Source organism: Rutilus rutilus, assembly GCF_951802725.1.
Source record: "Rutilus rutilus genome assembly, chromosome: 3".
Lineage (NCBI taxonomy): Eukaryota > Metazoa > Chordata > Actinopteri > Cypriniformes > Leuciscidae > Rutilus > Rutilus rutilus.
Window position 1 is genome coordinate 39,854,117 of NC_140211.1, and position 25,743 is coordinate 39,879,859.

At 37.6% G+C, this 25,743-nt stretch overlaps 1 protein-coding gene across 3 annotated transcripts in view; it reads left to right on the top strand.

The window, feature by feature from the left end:
* sema4f (sema domain, immunoglobulin domain (Ig), transmembrane domain (TM) and short cytoplasmic domain, (semaphorin) 4F) overlaps positions 1 to 25,743 on the top strand; it is an 80,585-nt gene that overhangs the window by 42,480 nt on the left and 12,362 nt on the right. For 2 of the 3 annotated variants that reach the window (XM_084404074.1, XM_084404076.1), the window contains exon 2: positions 23,032 to 23,180. In XM_084404074.1, the coding sequence (XP_084260200.1) occupies positions 23,032 to 23,180 (149 nt within the window). The remainder of the gene's footprint in view (positions 1 to 23,031; positions 23,181 to 25,743) is intronic. The other variant, XM_084404075.1, reaches the window with a different exon arrangement.

Below are 25,743 nucleotides of genomic sequence, written 5' to 3' on the forward strand. Positions count from 1 at the left end.
TGGTGGTAATTAGCCTAGGCTATTTCATAATGTCATTAAAGCGTTTAAATTGGCAATCACTTTTGATAATTAAAATCTGGCAAACTATGACCAACTATGGCAGCGATCCAACGTGTCCTTGTATTGAATCAAAGACGGCGCCGGCCGCGGAGCCCGTGTCAATTTAGTCCATGTAAATTTTTTTATTCGGCAAAACTTAAGCCCTTTTTACATTTTGCCTGACGTCCTGCCAGGACCTTGGTGTGCCTGATCCGGTGGCAGCCATCTTCCTTGCTATGTCGCTCCATAGCTCTTTTTTGTTGCTGTTGCACAAGTTATTCCGAAAGCTGGAAAACAGTGTCACCTTGTGCAAGCTCACCTCATCCAGCAAAACTTCAAGTTCCTCTGACGAGAAGCTTGGTGCCCTTTTTTTACGTTGCTTCCCCACCATATTCTGTATCTAACTCTCTCTCTCTGTTCATTGTAGATAGGTTGCTTTTTATTGAAAACATTAACCAATCAATACCGCATTAAACAGAAGTAACTGCAGCTGCTTGCCAATCAATTCTGATTGTAAAGTAACTTACCATTAATATAAAAGTGTATTACATAATTTTTAGAAGTCGTTAAACCCATGTCAAGAAGCGGCACAAGTGGCACAACTGGATAAGGAGGGTGGATGATTAGCGAGGGATACCCGGTTCGTCTACCCGTCACAACATATCGTGTGAACATATTACTGACAATTTGATAATTTAATTAATAGTCTATATTTTACTGATAACTTAAACTATGTTAAAATAAATGTTACTGGAATAATTTGAGGAATGTTTCATTTGCATAGAACGTGTTGTCTTTCTGAACGCCGTAATGCACCTTCGCGTGAAGCGGAAAATCGATTCCTGAGCAATCGATGCCAACTAATTCAGTACCTTCACTTGGGACAGCGCCTTTGTAACGTCGAACGTAAGAGGCAGCGTGTTAAGAAGCTTCCTAAGGGACACTTCAGGGAACACACTTAGGAACATAAACAACTTTGGTAAGATATATCTTTCGAGTCTTTCGAGTCGTTATCGGGGAACCGGGCCCTGGTCTTTTCATGGTCGGATCCGATAAAACACATGAAGTGAACAGGTGTAAACCTGATTACATCAGATGCTCAAATCACACAAAAAATGGGTCTGTTGTATTAAAGATGCTATTTATGAAATGGTAGTGTACATATAATTATGACTATGACCAAATACTGACAAACATGTTTTTTGCATACTTATTTGACATACAACATACTTGACAGTTTATTTCTGTTTCTTATGACATTGAAAAAATGTAAAAGTCAAATTGTGGTCAAATTGCTCAAAAAATATAGAATAATAGTAGTAATGTGACTTGACAGAAACTCCTTCAGTCGCCTACTGTTTAAAACAAATCCCAGGATGCACCTCATGACGTTGGTTTAGAGAATTAACAGATTGTGCAGATCTTTTATCTTGACGACAGGGTGGCAACTTTGATGATGTTCAAATATAAGTTTTAGTCAATACATACTTTTCTTTATTTTCATACAATGTTCCAGTGGAATAATGGAAGTATAGGAATTATGAGGAATTGTGTATTTACTCTTTTTATAAAAATTTGGAAGTTAGTAGCAATAAAGAATGATTAGCTGTATCCAAAGGTTTTGACAAGTCGTGTAAGTAAGAGTGCACATTTACCATCGCCAGTTCTGTATAGGCCTACTTTTAGCAAGAATTATAATTATGCACATTGAGATTCAGCTTCTCTTATTATCTCTCTCTTCCCCTGACGTTTCTGTTTTTCTAAATGGAATTGAAAGCACTGTTTAAGAAACTGTCAGTGAGCATTAAGCTAAATGTTTAGTACTGTATCTGCTACAGTAGCTGTTTACATTGATGATTGGAGAAACATTGTAACATTGGAAAGCTGAATCCATGGCAACAACCCTTTGAACTATGAACTCACCCCTTTGAGAAAGACGTGTAGATTGACATGCATGGATCGCTCCATCTGCTGTGTGATCATATCACGTTTTTCTCTTTGGAAATCATCTGTCGTTCCACTCCACCATCTGTATTTAGCAGATAAATGGAAACAGATTGGCAGGTAAAAAGATACACAGACAGACGGGCAGACACATGCATTCAAGACTGACTGAAGATTGTGTTTGGTGTTTCCAGCATTTAGTGAGATTAAAAGCCCAGTCTTAAGAACCAAGAACGGCTTTAAAACTGACCCGATGACCTAATGACACACTGTGCTTATGGATCAATGTCCTAATCAGGTCATAGAAGAGCCAAGCACTTAGCTTGTTTGTGCTGGAGATGTGTCCAGAATTATATAGTGGTGAGGGGATTGTGAAAAAGGTTGATGAAGATTCATGCATTACAGATTCTTATAATTTGCATTATGTGATAGTAAGTCCATTAGTCATTATCACAGTCAAGAGCTCAAGCATCAGTTCAGCTGCTTTAAATAACAAAAAAAAAAAAATGTTTTCATTGGCTCACTAACCTAGAGCTGAATGGAAGTAGATGTGCATATTTTGAGCACTTCTTGCATTATTTCAGCCTCTTCACGATGACTCGCTTAATTTAGTCCTCATTTGTAAGTCGCTTTGGACAAAGGCATCTGCTAAATGACTAAATGTAAATGTAAATGTAATCGTATTTTAGCTTTGATTCATATTTTTGGAGATGTACCAGTAGCATTATACTACCATTTGGCTTTTTGACATATATAATCGTTGATGAATCATTGGAGAAACATTAGAAACATTAGAAACATTATGTTTTTTGGACATATGATCATAATACCATTGTTCTGTGGACATGTACCATAGTAATACCACATGTACCATGAAAATACCATATTTTTGGAAATGTATAGTGATAAATCTATGTTTTCGGACATAGTGCCATTGTTGTTTGGCATGTATCACAACAATACAATGTCAAAGTTACCATGGTAATACTTTCCTTTTTGGACATGGTACCATCGTAATATCATGCTTCTTTGGACATGTTTTTTTAACATTCACAATACCATTGTTGATCTCAAAATGTCAAACAAAAATTTTGAAATTTTTGGTATTCATAATACCATTGTTGCCTGGACATGTAATATAATAATACCACTTTTTTGTATCAATGCTTAGTATGATACCATGGTTTTTGGACATGTACCATGGAAATATTATGTTTTTAGACACATGATTATAATAACATTGTTGTTTGGCATACACCATGATAATACTTTTTTTTTAGCATGTACCATAATAATGCCATTCTATTCTTTTAACTACCTTGGAGTACCATGGTATGTGATAATACCATGATATGAAAATGACAGTCATATTCGATGATGTAAGCATCTGATCACTGTACCATTGTACTCCCACAGTACTTTTTCGTAAGGATTAGGCTACACATTTTGACTTCTAAATGAGTACAACCAAGAGGATGGTAGTTGATTTACGTGCACACATAATAAAAATATCAGCTGAAGTGTTAAAACTGAATAGCGGGTAGTTTTTGCACAAAAGATGCACAATGCTAGGTGAATTCACTCCAGATGCTTCTAATCTATGAAAAAAAAAAAAACACTGATAATCTGCAAAGATAACTCAGTACTTAAAGAATGATCAAGACTGTGCTAGTTTTTGCTGTTCAAGTGCTTTAAGTTGAGCTTTGGTTCCACTCTTCTCTGTAATCCTCTTGAGCAGGAGCGAATTTAGGGCAAGTGCGATTAGTGACGGCCCCACGCTCTTATCATATTCTCTAAACAGACCAGTAAGGAGAGAAATAAGACAAAACAGAAATATAAAAAGCAAGGATTATCAACTAGGGGGACATTCACCGCACAAGGTGCTAAAACAGGTTTCAGGGAGTAAAGATTTCGGTCTGCATTATTAAATGTATAAAAAACTTAAAGGGATGGTTTGGAGTAAAATCAGCCTAGGGTCCTTTGCACCATGACCTCGAGCCAAACACAGCTTATTTAGAGATATCAGCCGGATGGCTTAGTGCAGACGCTAATGGTTCCTATGATGTAACTCGTAAATTACCCCACTAATAATGCCCCCGCTAATAATGAGGTTTGGCTCAAGGTCATGGTGCAAAGGACCCTAGGTTGATTTTACTCCGAACCATCCCTTTAAAATAAAATAAAAAAATATTAGGACAAATAGTCAAGATTAGATAAAGTAAGGAAGATAAAATAAGTTTCAGGAAAGCTACTCGGCAAGTTTGTTTTTCACCAGCACTGTTTTATTGTAAAAGTGAATCATTGTTTAATATGGCATTTTAAGAATATTAATGATAATCAAATTAAATATGCACTATAATGTGTTTTCAAGGAACAGGTTTCTGGTTTGGTTTTGATGAAGGGGTCCTATCTGATTTGTTTATGGGAGTACATTAGACAAAAAGGTCTGGAAACACTGAATACCCAACTCCTTCCTCTTAAAATACTGGGTTTGTCTTGTTGTCTGTCTGCTGACTGCTGTCCTCAGTCCTCTAGTCCCGTTTCTTCCCATGTCTAAAGTCTTGTAATCTCAGTTCTCTGGAGGAGCTGCTAACTGTCTCTGTTGAAGACTCTTTCAAAGAGCTTCACTCAAAGCCAAAGCGCTGAGCTTTTGAAGACTCCAGCATTAAGCCAGAGAAAGCATATAGAGTCGATCTTAGCTTTAGCAGATCAGTGTTTAGTGGCTGTTGTTGGTGGAATGTGAAAATACTTTAATGCTGGTGCTGAAAATCCATTGAATTTTGATAATCAATAACAGTTACAAATTAATTTAATATCCAAAATACTATTCTTGTCTTTACATTTGTGATTAAAAAAAATTTGTGAAACTTATCAAACCAAACCAAATTGCGAGCAAATTTCAAATGTCAGGATATATTGTGTAATTTGGCTACGAATCATAATTAAATCAAATTGTAACTTTAAAGCAAATATTAATGAAATATTTAGCAAGGATCCTTAGTTTACTTTGTGGATGGTGACCAAGCAAGTTCTTTGAATGGGCATTTGCTATTGTTTCTGTCCACGTGTGATGTTCTCAACACTTGCAAATGATGGTTTCTTAGAAACCGGAACATAAAAAGCTTTAGTGTGATATTTCTGTGTACTGTAGTGGATTTTTTCCTAAACCTAAATATCTGGGGTGTCTCCAAATGGGCACCCAACTCTGTACCTGGGTCTCGTCTCCAAATCGACGTCCCCACTTGGGTACCTGGGTCTCGTCTCCTGGCGACGTCCCCACCTGATATCTGAGTCTCGTCTTCAAATCGACGTCCCCACTTGGATATCTCACCTAGTCTAACTTGTTTTCCCTTACTAATTAGTTTTCTTGCTGCGCAGCAGAAATGAACAGACAGACTTTTAGCAAAAGTCCTTTAAATGTTTTAATAACGGCCGGGAGAGTCTTCGAGCAGTTCTCAGAGAAACTCTCCCAAGAAGAATCAAGGCCGGAGGATCTCAAACATTCCCATTATTTGATTGGTTCTTCATATGCAAACCCCTCTGTTACTAAGTAAAGAAAACTTTGTTTTAATGATGACTTCATTCGTTAATCACAAGATTCTGACAGACTGTCTAGTTTCATTTCCAAAACTATGTTATTTTTACATACATACGCACACAGTCAAAGTCACAAGTTTTCCATTGATTTCGTACAATACATCTTGTTCAAATAAGGTTAGATGTTAGGAACATGGTTAGTTTAATATACAGAAATATTAAAATTTCCACGACAGTACATGCATTACGAAACGAGAAATGTTGAGAACATCTATGTGAAAATCTGTCAGACCGTATCAGTTTACAGTGGACAATACTGGAATAAGTGTTTGTGAGACAGCAATGTTATAGGCAATAACATATCCTTGTGTATTTGTAGAATGTGGTAAATGACAAGACATCAGATGGTTTAGAAGAGAATTGGTTCATTTGTCTGGCACTGGCTGCACCGAAATGCTATTGCAAAAATAATGATCCCAAACACTCTGTCCATCTGCTATTGGCTGGACAAATGGGCAGTCCTGTCCAGTGATAAACAAACAGAACAATGCTGAATGTGTCACTGTCCTTACACCCTTCAGGAAGTCAATATACAAAAGGCTTATTTACAGTTTTTTATAGTTTCTGCACATTAAGCATGGATAAATAATGTAAATAAAATCATACATATTATAATCACTGCTGTACTTTAATATAGCAGACTAATGTCTTTGCAATTAGTGTGCTAGATGTTACTTTAAATGAAATAAAGCTAATTGACAACAAGACTACATAAAAATACATGGTTAATGCAATGTGACAAATAACTAGTCCAATGGAAGCATTTGAAGAATGGAAGGATCACTAGAAGACAATGCAACCTTTTAGGCCTAGGACATGCATGCCTGATTTGTGCCTGCTTTTCTCTGCGACTGTCACGCACACACGCTCTGTTGTGAACAGGATGTTGATCAGTGACTGACCTCTACCATCAATCACCAAACACACAATGCAATTCTGTGTAACAATGCGAGCAGTTAGCTAATGTCAAACACACACACACACACACATGGGTTTCCATGTTTTATGGGGACATTCCATAGACATAATGGTTTTTATTCGGTACAAACTCTATATTGTATCCCCCTACACTAACCCTAGCCATAAACCTACCCATCACAGAAAACATTCTTCCATTTTAGATTTTCAAAAAAGATAATTCTGTATTATTTATAAGCTTGTTACCTCATGGGGACCAAAAAATGTCCCTACAAGGTCAAACTTTACTGGTATTATACTTGTATTACTCTATAAAGGACAATACAATGTATCTGTTTGTTGCATTAATCTGTGAGTATCTGTGAGTATCTGTGTGTTTATATGATATCAGATAGGTCAACTTAAAGATCAACTAAATTTAACAATGGTTTAACCTAAAAATGATATGTGTGCACAAAAATTACATAAATGATTTGCTAAACCTTACACTTGTATTTTAATTTATATTAAACTGTCCAAAACCATTCCAAACAAACAAAATGGAACACTGTGTGCATGTGCCCTGTTTTTGACATAGCTGTTCTTTTGAAATGGAAAATGGTTCATATAGACCCCAAATGATCTATTTTTAATAAAAATAAAAAAAAAGGTTAGAATTAGGAATTAGGTTAGGGTTAGTCTACACGCTAATTACAATTAACATAACAATAGAATATAACACAATGTGACCTTCTATTGTCAAACTGCGCAGCAGACACAGCAGCAGCCATACTGTATGTGCAGCTGGTGAACGTCTATCCGCCAGCTGTGTTCTGTTGTTCTGAGTGCGCGTGTGTATGTGGGTGGGTTGAAAGGGCAGGTTTGACAGAGATATGAACCATTCCGTATAGTGACTGATGAGAACTAGAGAAAGGAAGGATGAAAGATGTTAAGATAATTACTGTATGAACAGCACACACTGTAATGCTATGTCCTCCATAGATTACAGATCAGTGTTATGCTGATTGTTCAAAATATGAACTTTAATTGAAACAAAACAGAGATTTTAAACAATGGAAAAAGGGCTAGGAGAGACTGTATATCAGATATTCACAGTATTCAGGGATTTTCCTGACGATATAAAATTGCACAACATTGCAACTTTTTATTTGGCAATTCCATTTTCTAAATAGTGTCATTAGATTAGTTTTATGATCAATCCTCCGACTTGTGAGTATGAGTGTGTTAAGACAGAGATGTGAAGTGGAAGTTGTTTGAGTTGTTTAACCTTAGTAATCAAATGCTGATTCATTTTCACTGATTCAAATTTGAAATGATTAATTTGCATAATCATATCGTATTGTATATGTTGTTATATTGGTTCATATAAAGGAACACACACACACACACACACACACACACACACACACTCTCTCTCTCTCTCTCTCTCTCTCTCTCTCTCTCTCTCTCTCTCTCTGTCAAGCCCTAGTTGGAAGTACTGAATACTTATGGTTATTGTTCTCCTTGATGCAGCTGTTCAAGGTTTTTTTTTGTTTTTTTTTTTTGTATAGCTTCTGACTCTCAGGTGACTAGAGTGTTTGCAGTTTACTTCCTCTCTTTCTCTATTTGTTAATGTGTGGCCTGAGAAATTCACTCTAAACACTCTAAACAGCCTGACTGCAGTCGAATCAAGTTAACCCTGAATTTTTTACAGTCTCCCCTCCGGGCCACCTGTCATTACAGATTATGTCAAATAGACCCTTGTGTGTGGTCAAGTCAGACCTCATTTGGAGGTCTTTCTCTTGAGTGTTTTGCCTAGCTCAGTTAGCATAACTTAGCATTAGCAATGCCAGGATCATGGTGTAACGTCAGCGGGTTGAAGAAGAAGAAGATGAAGGTCCAGCGAAGATACAAAATACTCAATATTTATTTCCATAGGCAAAATCCAAACAAACACTGTGAGAGGGGAACTTAAATACACAGATAATGACAAGGACAACAGGTGACGGTGATGATGATGATGAGGGTGATGAGGAGCAGGTGCAGGTGATGATGACAGAGGATTCTGGGAAGTGTAGTGAAGACACAGAAGATGAAGAAGGCGGTGAATGTGACATAACTCCCCCCTCCCGCTAGGCGCGACCCGCGCCGTACAAGACAGAACACGGGAGGGGGGATGGGCATCCTGGAGTCCGTGACGGGAAGGCGGACCGGGTGCAGCTGGACGGACTCCAGGATGGTCCAGGTGGTGACCTCCCTTCGGTTGGTCGAGGAAGAGAAGACTGAGCAGGAGACCACCCCTCGTGCGGTCCAGGCGGAGCAGGCTGGTCAGGGGACCATGGTGGTGCAGGCTGAGGAGGTGGCCACGGCGGAGAGGACCCTTCAGGTGGCCACGGCGGAGAGGACCCTTCAGGTGACCATGGCGGAGAGGACCCTTCGGGTGGCCATGGTGGAGAGGACCCTTCGGGTGGCCATGGCGGAGAGGACCCTTCGTGAAGAGAGCTTTGAACTGGACGGAACCAGCGGCAAAGGGAGCTTCAAGCTCGGTGGGATAAAAGAAAACAAAAGCTCTGCGGGCATTACACTGTCAGTCTCTAGCTCGGCGGGCATGACACAGACGATGAAGAAGGCGGTGAATGTGACACATGGGTTAAATAGCCTGATAAAATATCTCCTGAATACACTGTAAGTGGCTTTGAATAAAAAAATCAGAGAGGTAGAAACCAGTCTTGTAAAGAGGACGTAGAGTTAAACTACCGTTCAAAAGGTTTTTTTTTTTTTTGTGTGTGATTTTTTTTTTTATACATTAAAAGTTTTGGTAACACTTTAGTTTAGAGCCCAATTCTCACTATTATCTAGTTGCTTCTTAGCATGCATATTACTAGGATATTGGCTGTTTATTAGTACATATAAAGCACATATTAATTCCTTATTCTGCATGAGCATATTCTACATCCCTTAATATTAAAAAAATATTAATAAGCAGTAATTAGGAGTTTATTATCGTAGTTAAGTTAGTTAACAGTGAGAATTAGACCCTAAACTAAATTGTGATTATAGTTTTATTCAGCAGTGATGCATTACATTTATCATAAGTGATTTATAATGTTTCAAATTTGTATTATTTAAAATATGTATTATAAAAAAAATATTTTAAATGATTTATAACATTACAAAATATTTATTTTTCAAATAAATGCTGTTCTTTTTAATATTTTATTCATTCAAAAATCTTGAAAATACAGTATCATGGTTTACACAAAAATATTAAGCAGCACAGCTGTTTTCAACATTGATAAATATATTAATACATTTCTTGAGCAGCGTACTGATGCTGAAAATTGTACTTTGCCATCACAGAAATAAATTACATTTGAAATCAAATTAGAATAGAAAAGTTATTTAAATTTTCATTTAATTTCACAATAGTACTGTTTTTACTGTATTTTTAATAAAATAAAAAGCCTTGGTGAGCATAATAGTCTTCTTTCAAAAACATTACAAAAATCTTACCAATCCCAAACTTTGAAATCAAATTGTATTGTATATCAGAAAATATTAATAAAGACTATGAAATGCTACTTTGTAAGTCACAATTCAGTGTGTCTCGGTTATAACAACATTCAAAACCGTCTGTTAATGGTTGCAGTGAACAACTACACAATCAATTTACATTGTATAGTTGTTGACAGGTGAGAAGTAACAATAATGTGATCTGACATGAAGTGAGAGAGACAGATAGTGAGATAAAGCGAGTGTATATCTACACAACCCACTACCAGACTGTTGTCATATAACCTGTCCACAACAATCACACTCAAAGTCTCTATAGTAGAGAAGCAAGTTCACAGATACACACATTTAATCACATAAACCTAACACTCTGTGGTGATGTGCTATGAAAAAAAAAAACGCTTGACGTACTGTTAAACCTGAGCTGTATGAATAATCTGCCTTTTAACCCCAGGAAAATAATGATATGTGTTTGTTAGTTACTTGAGTGAATGAATACAAAGTATTTCCTGTGACCCATAGTGTCAGTTGCATCATTGTTGTCTAAGGAAATCCATGATCAATGATGTAACCAAATACAAGGCCCTTTGTAATGACGCATGACAGATGATATCTTATAGCTAGCTCATATTCAAAGCAAAACTGTTTTTATATGCTCCATTACCTGAGATAACTTGACATGTTTTCAGTAAGAGACAGAAGTGTTTCTTATGTTTGATTGATGTGCATCTGTTCTATTTCAAACCATCCATCCATATTAAATATCTGTTTCCATTTTCGATTTAGACTAGTGTGTGGTGCAATATTGCTTTCTTCACAGTCTCAATATTTTAAAGGATGAGCTAATTGTAGCGCATTGGCTGTGTACAAAGCGCACAACGAAGGAGTATCAGACAAAAACAGACTTCATTAAATTCACAATATAGAAACTTAGGAGATTGAAGAAGATTTAGCAAACACAACCACTTTACGTAAACGAGACAAAATAAAACAGGAAGTTTATATACACCGGTTAAAAGAGTGAACTAAACAGGAACAGCTGAACCGAATGATAACTAATGTGTAGTCAGAGAAACTAACAAGAACTCATGCAGACACGGCAGAAACTAAACTAAACAGAACATGAGATCCGAATTATATAGCGAGCCATTACCCACGGTGACATCATTTAGAGCCAAGTCTGGTGTGCTGTCCCCACCTTTGCAATAAGTCACACCAGTTTTTATGGTGTACAAAAAAATGCATAAGAAAAAATGTATTGCATTCATTTAGCAAGAAGTATCCCTCCATTTTCCTCTCAATCCATCTCTTTTCCTCTCCCTAACTCTGAATTTTCTTTATCAGTTCATCCAGTCAGCTGCATCTACAGTCTCCACAGTAACCATGAAGCGATCAGGGGGAATAAATCATAAATAATGGCTTCAGCGTTTTATTCTCTCTGTCACTCCTGACACAGCAGATAAGCTTCAGAAAATTCCCATAGTAGGAAACCACAGTAGGAATCGTCATTTTGGATGAGTCAAGGTTGAAGGGCTGCTGGGAAATTACACCAGGTGAATGACTTAGTGTTAGTAATATGTGTTTGCATGAGCAATGCAGGGGTTTTCCTGGTTAGTTTCATTCATATTGCGTATGTGGAATTTTTGAATAATCATTTACATTGATTATTTATTCATTTTACCTTGGTGAATAAGCAGAAGATAACGACTTCTTTCCAAACCAATTTGAAAGTAGCCTACTTGTAGATATGTTTTTTGGAGTTTTGAAAAAAAATAGGTAGAGGCACTTTTTCCTGCCTGGGTTGCGGTATTTAGATGTATCTGTAAGATTAACACTGTAAGCTATATTTTAGAAATTTTTATCAGTGTTTTAATATTTTTATTTAAAGGTCCCATTGCATGGATTATTTTATTATTTTAGAATGTTTCCTGGGGTGCCCTTTTAGTATGTTTTTTAGATCAAAAGTTGTTATAATTTAGAAATAAAAGGCATATTTCCTTGCCTGATTTTAGTCTCTGATTTGAACGCTCTGTTTGAAGGGGCGTGTCTGCTGTGAGACTTCAGTGTAAACGCCCACTGCTGTGATTGGCTGACATGCTTGCATATGAAATATGTCGCATTACATGTGGAACTCTCTCGAAAACTTTTACTATTACAGCTATTATACGTTTTTACTATTACAGCTATCGGGATTAACGAATCGTGAGAAGTTTTTTAAGTATTTAGATCTATTCCCATCACTTAAAAGGTTGCAGTGATGAGCATTGAGCAGATGACAGCCTGTTGATCGCGTGAATGAATGATCGTTATCATTGCAACGCAGTTTCTGCACTCTCACTAATGATTTCACCAATGCAAACATGAGGTAAGTACAGTAAGAGCTTCGTTGTACAGTGTAACAGCGTCATTGATTTCATAACGAGTTTTGGCAAGTGTCCAGATAAACTCGCGCTGTGTGATTGACAGCTTGGGCGATTGGAAAGGGATTGTTCTTTGATCGCTTTCTGTATATATTAATCACAGTTTAAAGGGATAGTTCGGCCAAAAATGATATTTAACCCATGATTTACTCACCCTCAAGCCGTTCGAGATGTATATGTCAAACTTTTTTCAGACGAACACATTTTCAGTTATTTTAGAAAATGTCTTAGATCTTTCAGTGGTTCCACTGAAGTAATCCATCCGGCTCCAGGGGGATAAACGAAGGCCTTCTGAGGGTAATCCGTGCGGTTTTGTCGTAAAAATATACATATTTAAAACTTTATAAACGAAAATAACTGGCTTCCGGTAGCGGTCGACGCGCGTTCACGGAGATGGATGCTGGCGTATGACGTAGGACATAGCGTAGGAAGCGTCGTGACGTAGAACGAACGTGACAGCGCAGCCAGAGAGCAGAGCAAAACAAAACTCTACGTTCGTTCTACATCACGACGCTTCCTACGCTACGTCCTACGTCATACGCCAGCATCCATCTCCGTGAACGCGCGTCGACCGCTACCGGAAGCCAGTTATTTTCGTTTATAAAGTTTTAAATATGTATATTTTTACGACAAAACCGCACGGATTACCCTCAGAAGGCCTTCGTTAATCCCCCTGGAGCCGGATGGATTACTTTTGTGAAGGATGCATGCACATTTTGGGACTTAAAGGAGGTGGACCCCATAGCTTCACATTATAACCACTGAAAGATCTAAGACATTTTCTAAAATAACTGAAAATGTGTTCGTCTGAAAAAAGATTGACATATACATCTCGAACGGCTTGAGGGTGAGTAAATCATGGGTTAAATATCATTTTTGGCCGAACTATCCCTTTAAGTAAGATTATTTTCATCCTACTAAGAGAAACGACGTGAAGTTGATCGTTTAGTCACTGGCTTGATTTACTGATGCATAAACAGTATTGAACGACTTTGAGAGAAAGATTATCTGTCTGATCTTGAACAATTACACATCAGAAATTCACATAACCCACTGGTTCTTCCGAGGCTCGGATGAAGGAACTAAAAAACTTTTGTGTTCATTTGTACATCCAAACACTGAGCAACTGCCATGCTTCGCTCGTTTGCAAGCCATGATGTCTCTCGAGGAAAAAACAATATCGCGCTTCGGCGCAGCTCATTTTCTCATGGGTGGGCCAAATTCTCTTTGCGGGCAAAGAAGAGAAAGGGGAGGTAACCTGTCCCCTTATGACGACATAAGGGGAAGATTTCTAGATTCGCCTGTCTGAGCTTTCATTTTCTCAAAAATACCCAGGGCTTGGTTTACACCCATCAAAACGTCTAGCCACTGGGGGACCATAGGCAGGCTAGGGGAACTCATATTAAGGCAAGGCAAGGCAAGTTTATTTATATAGCACCTTTCATACACAATGGCAATTCAAAGTGCTTTACATAGAAGAAATTAAAATAATAAAAAGAAATAAGAATAAGTAAAACCGTTTAGAAAAATAAAATACAGTACAGTACAAACAGTCGGACGAACAGCGGCACAGTGCTCATTCAGTAAATGCATAGCTAAACAGAGGTGTTTTGAGTCTGGATTAAAAAAGTGATTTAACCTGGATTAAGGTTAAAAAACATCATAAAGTGAAATTTTCATGCAATGGGACCTTTAAATTTCATGTAAATTTAATGTTTGTGCATAAAAAAAGAGAGCTTTAAACACCACAAACTGCAGAGCTAATTTGTTTGGCTTCTCTCTCTTTCCTTGCAGTGTTTCTCTCTATGATTGACAGATTCAGTTTTAGAGTACATTATTCAGCAGAAGTGAACCCCCCTCCTCCTAAAATGGCAATTCCCAAAATCCCTCAGCAGCCAGAGCCAATCAGAGAGTATTTATGCAGTCCACTCAACACACTGTGTGGCTGTGCAGCATGGCAGGGAAAGGTAATGATGGAAATCAGTAAGATTTTAGGAGTTTGGGCATGAGAAGACAGGAAAAGAGTATTTTTTTTATTTTTTATTTTATTTTTTTTACAGGGCGTTATGAAGAGAGACCAAACACACCAAATCACTCCTGCACTCTTCTCCCCCCTTTTTTACCCCTTCTCTCTCGTTGATCATTCATGATTAATGTACTGAGACTGAATGAATGATTAATGACTGGAGGTTGGCTTTTGCTGCTGTATCAGCCTATGACAGTGCAGCACTGGAGCCTTAGTGACAAGATCCATTGCTCTGTATTTTACCATTTCAACTTCCCTGTGGACTGCAAGAGAATTTTGAACATTTGTTCTTGCATCAATTCCTGCTGAGCATTTCTAAATATGTCTTACCTGTCTGTCTCAGTCATTCTCTCTCACACACATACTCCCTCACAAATGAGTGGTCAGACATACAGTTGATTGGCATTTGGTTTGGGGGAATAGGGGGCAGATGGTCTATAGCTCTAGGAACCAACACCACATCGGTATGCACAGCAGGGGGGAAACATTTCTGGAAGGACCTGGAGGGAGAGGATAGACTGTGACACAATGACATTTAGCAGGACCTTGCCTGAAGCAAGTGTCTTTGTCTGTTTCCATCTACTGCCTCCATCATTCGCTTTCCGCTTCTCTGTGTCATTCATTGGGAATGACAGCTAGAAATTATGGAAGAGGGTAGAGTTTGTTTTTGGCAGGTTGTGAGGCACAGATTGAAAGAGAGTTGGATGGAGACAATGAGAAGAATATTGAAATAAAAGCAGGTCTTTTTATTTATCTTAGTATTACGTTATTACATGTATTATGTATTATATATTATTATAAAAATGAGTGATGAATATGTTTATTGTGATCATTGTAATAACAATAAATATAACATTTAAATTATTTTATTGTTAAATTATAATAAAATGAATACTACTGCTGCTGCTACAACTATTATTGATAGCAATCATAATACAATAATGATCATTATTATAATAATTACTGCTGTTATTATTATTTTCATTATCACAATAAACATATTCTTAATTCATTTGATGTGCAGTCATGTGTACGTATATTTAAACATGTTTTTTCCAATCAGATTTTATAGCCATAACCATTTTAAACACATAATATTTTGGTGCCACCTCTCGGAATCGTCTTGAATTGGTTTGTTTTATTCCTTTTAGATTTAATGTTCTTGTTCTATACACATTATTTTAGCAATAAGTTGACTAAAGTTACAGTCACTGTCAACTTTGGCAGAGTAATAATCGCCATCTATGGGTGCTGCATGGGGTTATGCATACAAAGCAACTAGGTGAGCATATGTTTCAGATCATTGTTACTATAATATGTATTTTAGCACATATCATTTTAGCACTGTGTTGTATAGCGTAATTACAGTTTTTCTCAATTGATTTGACACATTTCTCCAAATGAATGAAGCTGTTCTCAAAACAATTAACACTGCAAAATAAACACACTCTTATTTTGGCCAAACAGTTCAATTTTACTACATAATGAAGCACAGCATTTTACTCTAGTAATGCATTTAGCAAAATTAGATACTGACATTATGGGCCCTATTTTAACGATCTGAAACGCAAGTGTCAAAGCGCAAAGCGCAAGTAACTTTGTGGGCGGGTCTCGGCGCTGTTGCTATTTTCCCGGCGGGATAAATGACTCTTGCGCCCGACGCAAATCTAAAAGGGGTTGGTCTGAAGTAGCTTCATTATTCATAGGTGTGGTTTGGGCGTAACGTGAAATAAACCAATCAGAGCGACATCTCACATTCCCTTTAAGAGCAGGCGCGCTTTTTCTAAGCGGATTCCTATTATAACGGCGGATTTGCCAGGCGCGCGCCAGGAGCGGTTCACAGCCGAGGAGACCGACGTCCTCGTCACGGCCGTAAAACACAGAGAAGTGACGTTGGGGATGGAGAAACAAACACACCCAAATTAGCTTCGGTTAAACAGGCGTATGATCATTTGGGCGTATGATTAAATGTGTAAGCTAGATTTATGCCTATTTTATTTTCACATCTTCATGGACACAACAATGATTTCCCTCGTGTATTAATATGAATAAATGAATGAAATCTTTATTTCGAACAATTAAAAAATAAATTAAACCAAAGACAGCAACACATTAAATATCCATCAAGAAAAATAAAACAAAATCAAGAAAAACAAAACCTTTTTTTTTTTTTTTTTTTTGCATAATAAGCACACTGTTCGAAAAGGGATACGTAGAAGCCCTAGGCTTATCAAGACCTACAAGACCTAATATTTTTCCTAGTAATAATGTATGATTTGCAAAAATGAAAACGGCTGCTTCTGTGTAGATGAGAGCATCAAATTGCAATGCGCGTTGTGCACACGCTACATTGATTATGGCCAAGCATGCGCCCTTAAAATAGCATGAATAACATGCGCAACGCGCCACTGACTTTAGACTAGGTTTTTCCTGGTCACTGGCGGAATTGTTTTCTAAACCTGCAAAATAGCATGAGGGAACGTTTGCGCCGAAACACGCCTCCTCTTTGCGCTGAACCGCCCCGGGGAGCGCAAGTGTATTTGCTAGTTAACCGACGTGCATCTGTGGAGGGAAAAGTCCGCTTTGCGCGGGTGCAAAATAGGAATGATACATGCGTCAGTGTACAAAGTCAATTGCGCTGGGTGCAAGATAGGGCCCCAAAACTACAAGTGTGTTCTCTGTATAATAAAAAAACGAATTAAACTGTAGATACATAAATACTTGATTTAAAATACATGTTTATCATTAAGTTCATTAAAGAGTTATATAAGAATGAGATTCCTACAAAAAATTAAAATAAATAATGTACTACATTCCCTAAATCAATGAACTTTATTGATCATGTCTCTCAAATACATCTGGCCAGAGAATTTCATCTGCATCACAACATATATTACACGAGCCATGCATCGTGGGGAAAAAAAAGCGCTGTGAATGTTGAATCCATCCTTGACAAGCTTCTGCCTCAACATCTCCACAGGCCTCTTCCATTGCTTGAAGAAGACTTACTTGGTTTTAAGGGCTGCCATTATACACTTACCATCTCCAAGAGGAGAAGAACTCCTCAATTGGATTCAGGAAAGGAGAATATGGTGGAAGGAACACCAGTGCTTAATGGTGAAATTGGATACTGTCCCAACTACAAAATTTCCATTTTCTCCTGTACGACCTGTGGAAAGAGGATTTCACTGAGGGAGTTTAAACATTCAGTGTTGTATGGGCCCAAGACAGCACCAATGGTTGAAATTGTGGCACACATGGTGATGTTGCCTCCTCGTTGTCCACGATGGCACGATGGCCAATAACATTCCTTTCTCATTTCCTTTTTTTGTTGAGATTAAAGCCAGCTTCATCAGCATACAGGTACTTATAATTAGTTGCACTGCTATCCAACTCCAAAATCCTCTAGAGTAAAAAAAAACAAAAAAAACAGAGGGTACAAAATGTTAGTGTAATAGTATATGGACATATAATGTCCAGGAAATACATATCTTTGTACTTACAGTAGAAGTGCCGTAATTGTGTGGCTTTCACGTACCTGAACAAACTGGAATCACAACTCCTTCACTCTATCGGAGTTTCTCTCAAAGGGCACTTTGTATACTTGCTTCATCCAGATGGCATTTCTTCTTGAACACGACCAGTTCTGGCAAGACTGCATTAGTGAATGTTATGAAATAGTTGATTGTCCTCTATTATTCTTTGCTGAATTTCTTTGAGGCGGATGGTGTTGTTCTGGACCACCATGTCAACAATGGCATATTCTCGTTCATTTGAAAATAGTCTTGTCCGTCCACCTGAATGTTCTCGAAGTTCAATTCTGAACATTTTTAAACAAGTAGGAAGATTTACAGTAGAGAATAAGAACTGGAAATAGACAAAACTCCAGACTAGACTCATAAAACCAGAATGGTATATTTGAAGCCACTGTGGATCAGTTTATGTTTAGCTGAACTCTCTGGCCAGCTTCTCTCAAGGAGAGACCATGATTTATAACGTGGTCAAGCAGGGTGGCTGTACCCTCTACATCTCCTCCCTCCTCTATGCTGTCCCCTGCCTCTTTGTTCATGTCTTCTTACATTTTCTTCTCTTCCTAGTGTACCAATGCCCTCCAATCTACCCAATTATTCTCCATCATCTCCTCCCCCCTCTCCTCTTCCTACATCCTTAGCTCCTTCTCCTCTTCCTACATCCTCAACTCTTCTTGCTCCTTCTCCTCTTCCTACACCCTCAACTCTTCTTGCTCCTTCTCCGCTTGCAACATACTCAACTCTTCATGCTCCTCCTCTTGCTACATCCTCAGCTCTTCTTGCTCCTTCTTCTCTTAACACATCCTCAATTCTTCTTGCTCCTTCTTCTTTTGCTACATCCTCAACTCTTCTCTCTCCTTCTCCTCTTGCTACATCCTCAACTCTTCCAGCACCTTCTCCTCTTGCTACATCCTCAACTCTTCTTGCTCCTTCTTCTCTTAACACATCCTCAACTCTTCTTGCTCCTTCTTCTCTTAACACATCCTCAACTCTTCTTGCTCCTTCTCTTAACACATCCTCAACTCTTCTTGCTCCTTCTCCTTTTGCTACATCCTCAACTCTTCATGCTCCTTCTCCTCTTGCAACATCCTTGACTCTTCTTGCTCCTTCTCCTCTTGCTACATCTGCAACTCTTCTTGCTCCTTCTTCTCTTAACACATCCTCAACTCTTCTTGCTCCTTCTCTTTTTGCTACATCCTCAACTCTTCATGCTCCTTCTCCTCTTGCAACATCCTTGACTCTTCTTGCTCCTTCTCCTCTTGCTACATCCTCAACTCTTCTTGCTCCTTCTCTTAACACATCCTCAACTCTTCCAGCTCCTTCTCCTTTTGCTACATCCTCAACTCTTCTTGCTACTTCTCCTCTTGCAACATCCTCAACTCCTCTTGCTCCTTCTCTTAACACATCCTCAACTCTTCCAGCTTCTTCTCCTTTTGCTACATCCTCAAATCTTCTTGCTCCTTCTCCTCTTGCAACATCCTAAACTCTTCATGCTCCTTCTCCTCTTGCAACATACTCGACTCTTCTTGCTTCTCTTTTCCTCTTGCTACATTCTCAACTTTTCTTTCTCCTCCTCCACTTGCTACATCCTCATCTCTTCTCGCTCCTTCTCCTCTTAATACATCCTCAACTCTTCTCTCTCCTTCTCCTCTTGCTGCATCCTCAACTCTTCTTGCTCCTTCTCCTTTTGCTACATCAACTAATCTAGCTCCTTCTCCTCTTGCTACATCCTCAACTCTTATTGCTCTTTCTCTTAACACATCCTCAACTCTTCTTGCTCTTTCATGTCTTCTTACATCCTCAACTTTTCACTCTCCTTCTCCTCTTGCTACATCCTCAACTCTTCTTGCTCCTTCTGCTTTTGCTACATCATGAACTCTTCTAGCTCCTTCTCCTCTTGCTACATCCACAACTCTTCTTGCTCCTTCTCCTCTTCTTACACCCTATCCTCCTTTCCCCTCATCTCTTTCTACCTCTTCCACTTCTCCCTCTCATTACGCCTCTTCCTCTACCCACTTCACCACTTCTAACTCTTACACCTCTTCCTTACATCTCTTCCCTTTCCCCTTTTCATTCTTGCTCTTGTTCTTATTCTTTGCTTTTTTTTCTTTGCACCTTTTGAGAAAAATGTGTAAATAATTAGGACTTCTGCATTTCCTTGTATTATCTCAGCAGATAACTCAGCAGTTATCAATTTGGGGCTAACTGAGAAACTTACAAATGCAACTGATAATTTAAAATATGAAAGTTTGTGTTTGTGTTTGGAAAAATGGTACATACATTTTGTTATTTGTGTAAACCCAATGCATAGAGTTGCAGTTGTCTTTTCCTAATACAGTAACGGTTTGGTTGGCTGTATGAACTATTGTGAAAACATTTGAGAATTTTGTGCACAGTGTTTTGAGAAAATGATGGATGTGATTTGTAATTTGTATAAAATGAATGAAACACATAATCTGCTTAGGACAATTACAAAGTGTTTAGATCACTGTGTTAACTGTTTTGAGAGCAGTGACATAAGTTTGGAGAAATGTGTCAAATGGATTTAGAAAAACTGTAAGCTAGATCCAATCAGCCCAATCATGCCAATAGAACCAATCATGCCCTGAACAATCCATTATGTGCGCATTGTGTTTGAAGTAAACTGTAGAAAAAATGTCCATATATCTTTGTTTTGTTTGCATTTCAACAGGTTCACGTGAGCAATTCGTCCTTGAAAAGGACAGCAGTTTTTCTCTGGCCGTCAACCAAACACAACAATCATACACTTGTCAAAGTTAGTCTGAACTGACTTTGAAGTTGAACAGCAGGTTTGGTGACTGACTACAAAGAAAAATGCTGAGACATTCATCACATAACACAAGACCTTATGCATTTGTGTCTGCAGAGGTTCTTACATATAAAGGGATACAAATAACTGTTTTACAGTAACATTTCATACAAAAATGGTTGCTTGTTATGGTCAGTCTCATATGTGCATGTAAGGTGTTGTTTGGTAAAGTGGTGCAGTTAAACAAAGCACATGCTGGTGTGCTATAGAGTATTAGTGAGGTATTATATCAGGACACATTTGGCTTGACAGCTGTCAGATATTAGCTTCAGAAGGAGGTGATTATCTTGCTGTATTAAAGGCTAGGAAGACTTAAGAAGATAAATGTGTGTACTTGTATGATATGATGGGGAAAAGGATATCCTGTTAGAAGCCTAATGTTTAGAGAATTTCAAGAGAAATGCCAGTAATCAACCAACTAGTAATGCTAAAGCAAACACTCAGAAAACCTGAACAACCATATCACAGCATGTATATTATGTAACAGCAGCATCTTCGGGCACATGATAAAAACATTCTTATTGTTTGCTTATTGATCTTATTGTTTGGCCAATGAAAAAGAGTTTACAACACCTCTTCGTAAAAATAATCGGTCTCGATGATGGCCTATACGTGGGTAATATTCCATTCATTCAAATTAAAAAAATGTATCACAACAACGTTTGGTCTTGGTTTGAATAGGTTTTAATACATAGGAATTGTTTTTAGTGTGGGATAGAATTTTTTCCAAACATTTCAGGCCAGAACTACAAAGAATATGCATGCAAATAAAAGAAGAAGAAGAAATGGAGGATGATTGACTGAGATGAGAGTGGTAGAAGAGCGATTACAAGTGATTAATCTAATCACATGTCCTCAGATCTAGAGCCAATCGCTGCAGTCAGTACAAACAAGCACAAATATAAAGGCAAACACATACCAAAGCCTTTCTGTTTCACATCAAATCTGTGTTTAATGTCGTCTCATGAGTTCGGACATTAAACAGATGGGACACAGGGTACTAACAGTCTGAACTGCTCAAGAAATGAGCATTCATTTAATATATAACATTTCTGTTGGTTTCATGGCAAGAACAAACTCGTACAGATCAGACTTTTGTTTCTTAGTGTCCCTTACTGTGATTCGTCTCTCTGACACTCATGTCACACTACAAGATTAGTGTGATCTGTCCTCTTTCCTCGACTGTTCTCTGCTGTCCTCTTTCTTTCGCTGTGTCTATATATATTTCTCTAATCTCTTAAATACACACTTGGTTATGATTAGGGTAATGGAGCAAATGAGTGTTTCACATTTTAAATAAAGAAGAACAGATTAAATGCAGTGCAGTGTATATGCTGTATTAAATTTGCCCAGGGCATCAGATATGGCACATCTTAAACAGCATTAAAATTTCAGAGCCTCAACCCACATGCTAATATACATATCTGAACAGAATTACTCATCCTCGCCCATGCTAAACAGACATTCATATAGTATGTGTATATGTAAAGTCTTGGGTGTTCTTGAAAAGAAAGAAAATATCCTCACAGACTTTTCTTGACTTTTCTTCAGGTGTCTTCACTATTTGAGGTGAAATCATATTTAGCTTTAAACTTGATCATACCAATAGGTTTGTGGATGGGCTAGTGTATAGGATGTGGCAAATATCATTATCCTAGAATGAATCTGTGTGTGCATGAATGCAAGGAAGAAAGTGTCTATTTTTATTTTTAATATGTGTGACTTATATGTGACCCTGGATCACAAAACCAGTCATAAGTTGCACGGGTATATTTGTGGCAATAGCCAACAATACATTGTATGGGTCAAAAGTATCGATTTTTCTTTTATGCCAAAAATCATATTAAGTAAAGATCATGTTCCATGAAGATATTTTGTAAATTTCCTACCGTTAATATATAAAACATTTATTATTGTGAGTGAATGCTGCACAATCGCGAACATAAATGGACAACTTTAAAGGCGATTTTTTTTCAATGTTTCGATTTTTTTGCACCCTCACATTTCAAATCTTCAAATAGTTGTATCTCGGCCAAATAAGTGTCCTATCATAACAAACCATCAATGGAAGACTTAATTATTCAACTTTCAGATGATGTATAAATCTCAATTGCAAAAAAAAATTACCCATGTGACTGGTTTTGTGATCCAGGGTCACATATGAATTAATTTACTGGAACTTGCTGTGATAATTCTTTTGATATTTAATCCATGCTTCTCTTTTTTTTCCCTCAGCAGACATTTCTAAGCTGGGTTCCCTTGAATTAAGGAGCATATATAACTACAGCACCTTCCTGTTGGACCGTGCGTCTGGGATGCTCTACCTTGGTGCGCGTGATGCAATCATTGCCGTGGATACTGCTAACCTATCAAAGAGGAAGTTGGTGAGCTCTCTTTTCTCTTGCAGTGAATGTCACAGCTTGACAATAATGCAAAAGCCAACAGAAAAACTCTGTGGGCTTTGTATCGAGGAAACCAAAGTGATGCCAACTTCCTGGTTGACCTATAAAAAGTACATAATCCCTGCAGAACTCTGTTAATTTACATATAAATACATTTTCTATAAATACGGTTAATTTACATATACTAATCTTAACATATGTCCGGAAGGGATATTTGCTCAATATATTGTCTCACTAAACTTTGTGCATGTGTCATGCTTAACGTCTTTCCAAAGTAGCTTAATTGGGAGACCTGTATGACTTAGCAAAATTCAGGTTTATAATTTCCTAAATTTTTTCAATGGCTTTAAGGTCAGGGCACTGAGGAGGCTACTAAAAGACTTCAAAATGCTGAGCATGAACACTTTCATTCTGCGCAACTTTGTTGCATGTCCCATGTTTGGGATCGTTATTGTGGTGGTAAATACACGTTTGCTCTCCAAACAGATCCTCCATTCTTCGCTACATTGTGTTCAGCAGGATTCCCAAGTATTGGTCCATTTTGTTTCCTCTGCTGTGCTTAATAGAGACACGCATGCATTTGGTATCAAAACACTCCAGTCATCTCCTACGAACATACCGGACACCATCCAATGCTAGGTTGTTACATTTTGACTTGTCGGACTGCAGAATGCAGCTCCAATCTTCCATACTCTAGTCCTTATATTCTTTGGCAAATGCAAGGTGATTATATATCACTCTTAAAAATGCTGGGTTGTTTCAACCCATGTTTGGGTCAAATATGGACAAACCCAACCATTGGGTTTAAAAATTCATATATATATAATATAAACACCTTGCATTTACCAAAGACTGGAGTATGGAAGATTGGAGTCGCATTCTGCAGTATATATTTACTGTTGATAGCTTATGATAGCAAATGTATAACATGTAGCGTAATATTTACAAATTTAACCTTATTGTCAAGTGTTACCATTTATGCTAATTGTACAGGATAAGAGAGACGGCTGTGTTTGTTTAATTCTAATAAAAATAAATTTAATTGAAGTGGAATAATAAGTTAAATCATTACATAAAATGCTTTGTGCCAAATAACAATATCCAACCGGCCACCAACATACTCGCATATAATCATCATAACAGACAGCCCAACAGGATTCAATACGCCGCTTTTCATCAAGCTAAATTAGATGATCTCATCCCTGGTCGCTAGTGCAGCTCTCTAACCAAATTAACCCTCCGCGACGGCACTCCCATTTCCCCCAGCAGTCACCTCTCTCTGTCTCCTGTCATCAGAGTCAAAATTCATCACACACTGTAATGTAGCTTCACGTCCGTTTACCCTCGAGCACACAGAATGTGTCAGAGCCCAGGACATGCTTGCACCATACCTCCATCTGCACTGTTCACTGTCTGGACGCAAAATTACTCACTTAAGTGTCATGTAATATTAGATAGGCCTATAAGATTAAGGAGAGCTACTGTGGTGAGATCATAGCACTGAAATCATGATAACTCTTTTCCTGTGCTAAAAAGTAATGATCTTGTCCCTAGGCAAAGAGTTTTTTTTAGATTTTTGTGGTTTGAATTTCTCTTTAAAATATTTTTCAGCTTATTGAGAACAAACATAAATTGATTTTAAACTAATTTTATGTAAAGGGCAATGTACAGACAGTCAGTCAGTAAAATAAAAACTAAATAATTCACTGAATAAACCCAGACAAGGTGGTCAGGTCCTGTATCATAAAGGGGTGTAATTTTCTGAATAAATAAATAATTAAATGAACATGAAATATTGATTTGGTCGGAAATTATTAGATTATGTGAGTAGAAAGACCACTGAGTGCTGTGAGAGATGTTAAAATAGCATTGTGTAGAAGCTCAATATACAAAATTCTTACATGGCTCTCTGGAATACAGCATTCTGCGGTCATATATTTTTGTATAATGATGATATTTCTCATAATAACCTGTGTATTTGACTGTTGTCTCTGACAACCAGTGTCTGCACTGTGCTAGTTTTGTGTATCTCACATCACTTCATTATCTCTTTAATCTATATATAATTTCAATATTTCATATTTTCAGTATTTATTTTTTCATATTTGTTATGTGTTTATGCAAAGAGCAGGACAACATACAGTCCAATGCGGACAGTCTGACAAACTCTAGAAGTGAGAATTGTCTAACTGTAGGTGTGTTCACATTTATCTTTGTTCAGCAAGTTTTTACAGGTGAAATCCAGTGATATTGATAGGAATCCACACGATCTGGAATCGGTGGTTGGTCACATTAATTCGCCACGCTGACCAACAGATTGAAAATGACTTCTGTGTGAGCTGTTCTTCATACATCGCTACATTTGACAATGAGAATTGAGCTTTTTGGCCATGAAAAGTCTATTGTGACTTCACTTCAACTTTTTTTATTTGAATGCCCCGTGTTGTTCAACACAAAATTTGAATAAAAAAAAAGAGAATAATTTGATGTCAGTTTACATCATGGAAAATATGTAAAAGCATGTTTACTCAAATTATTTTCATTT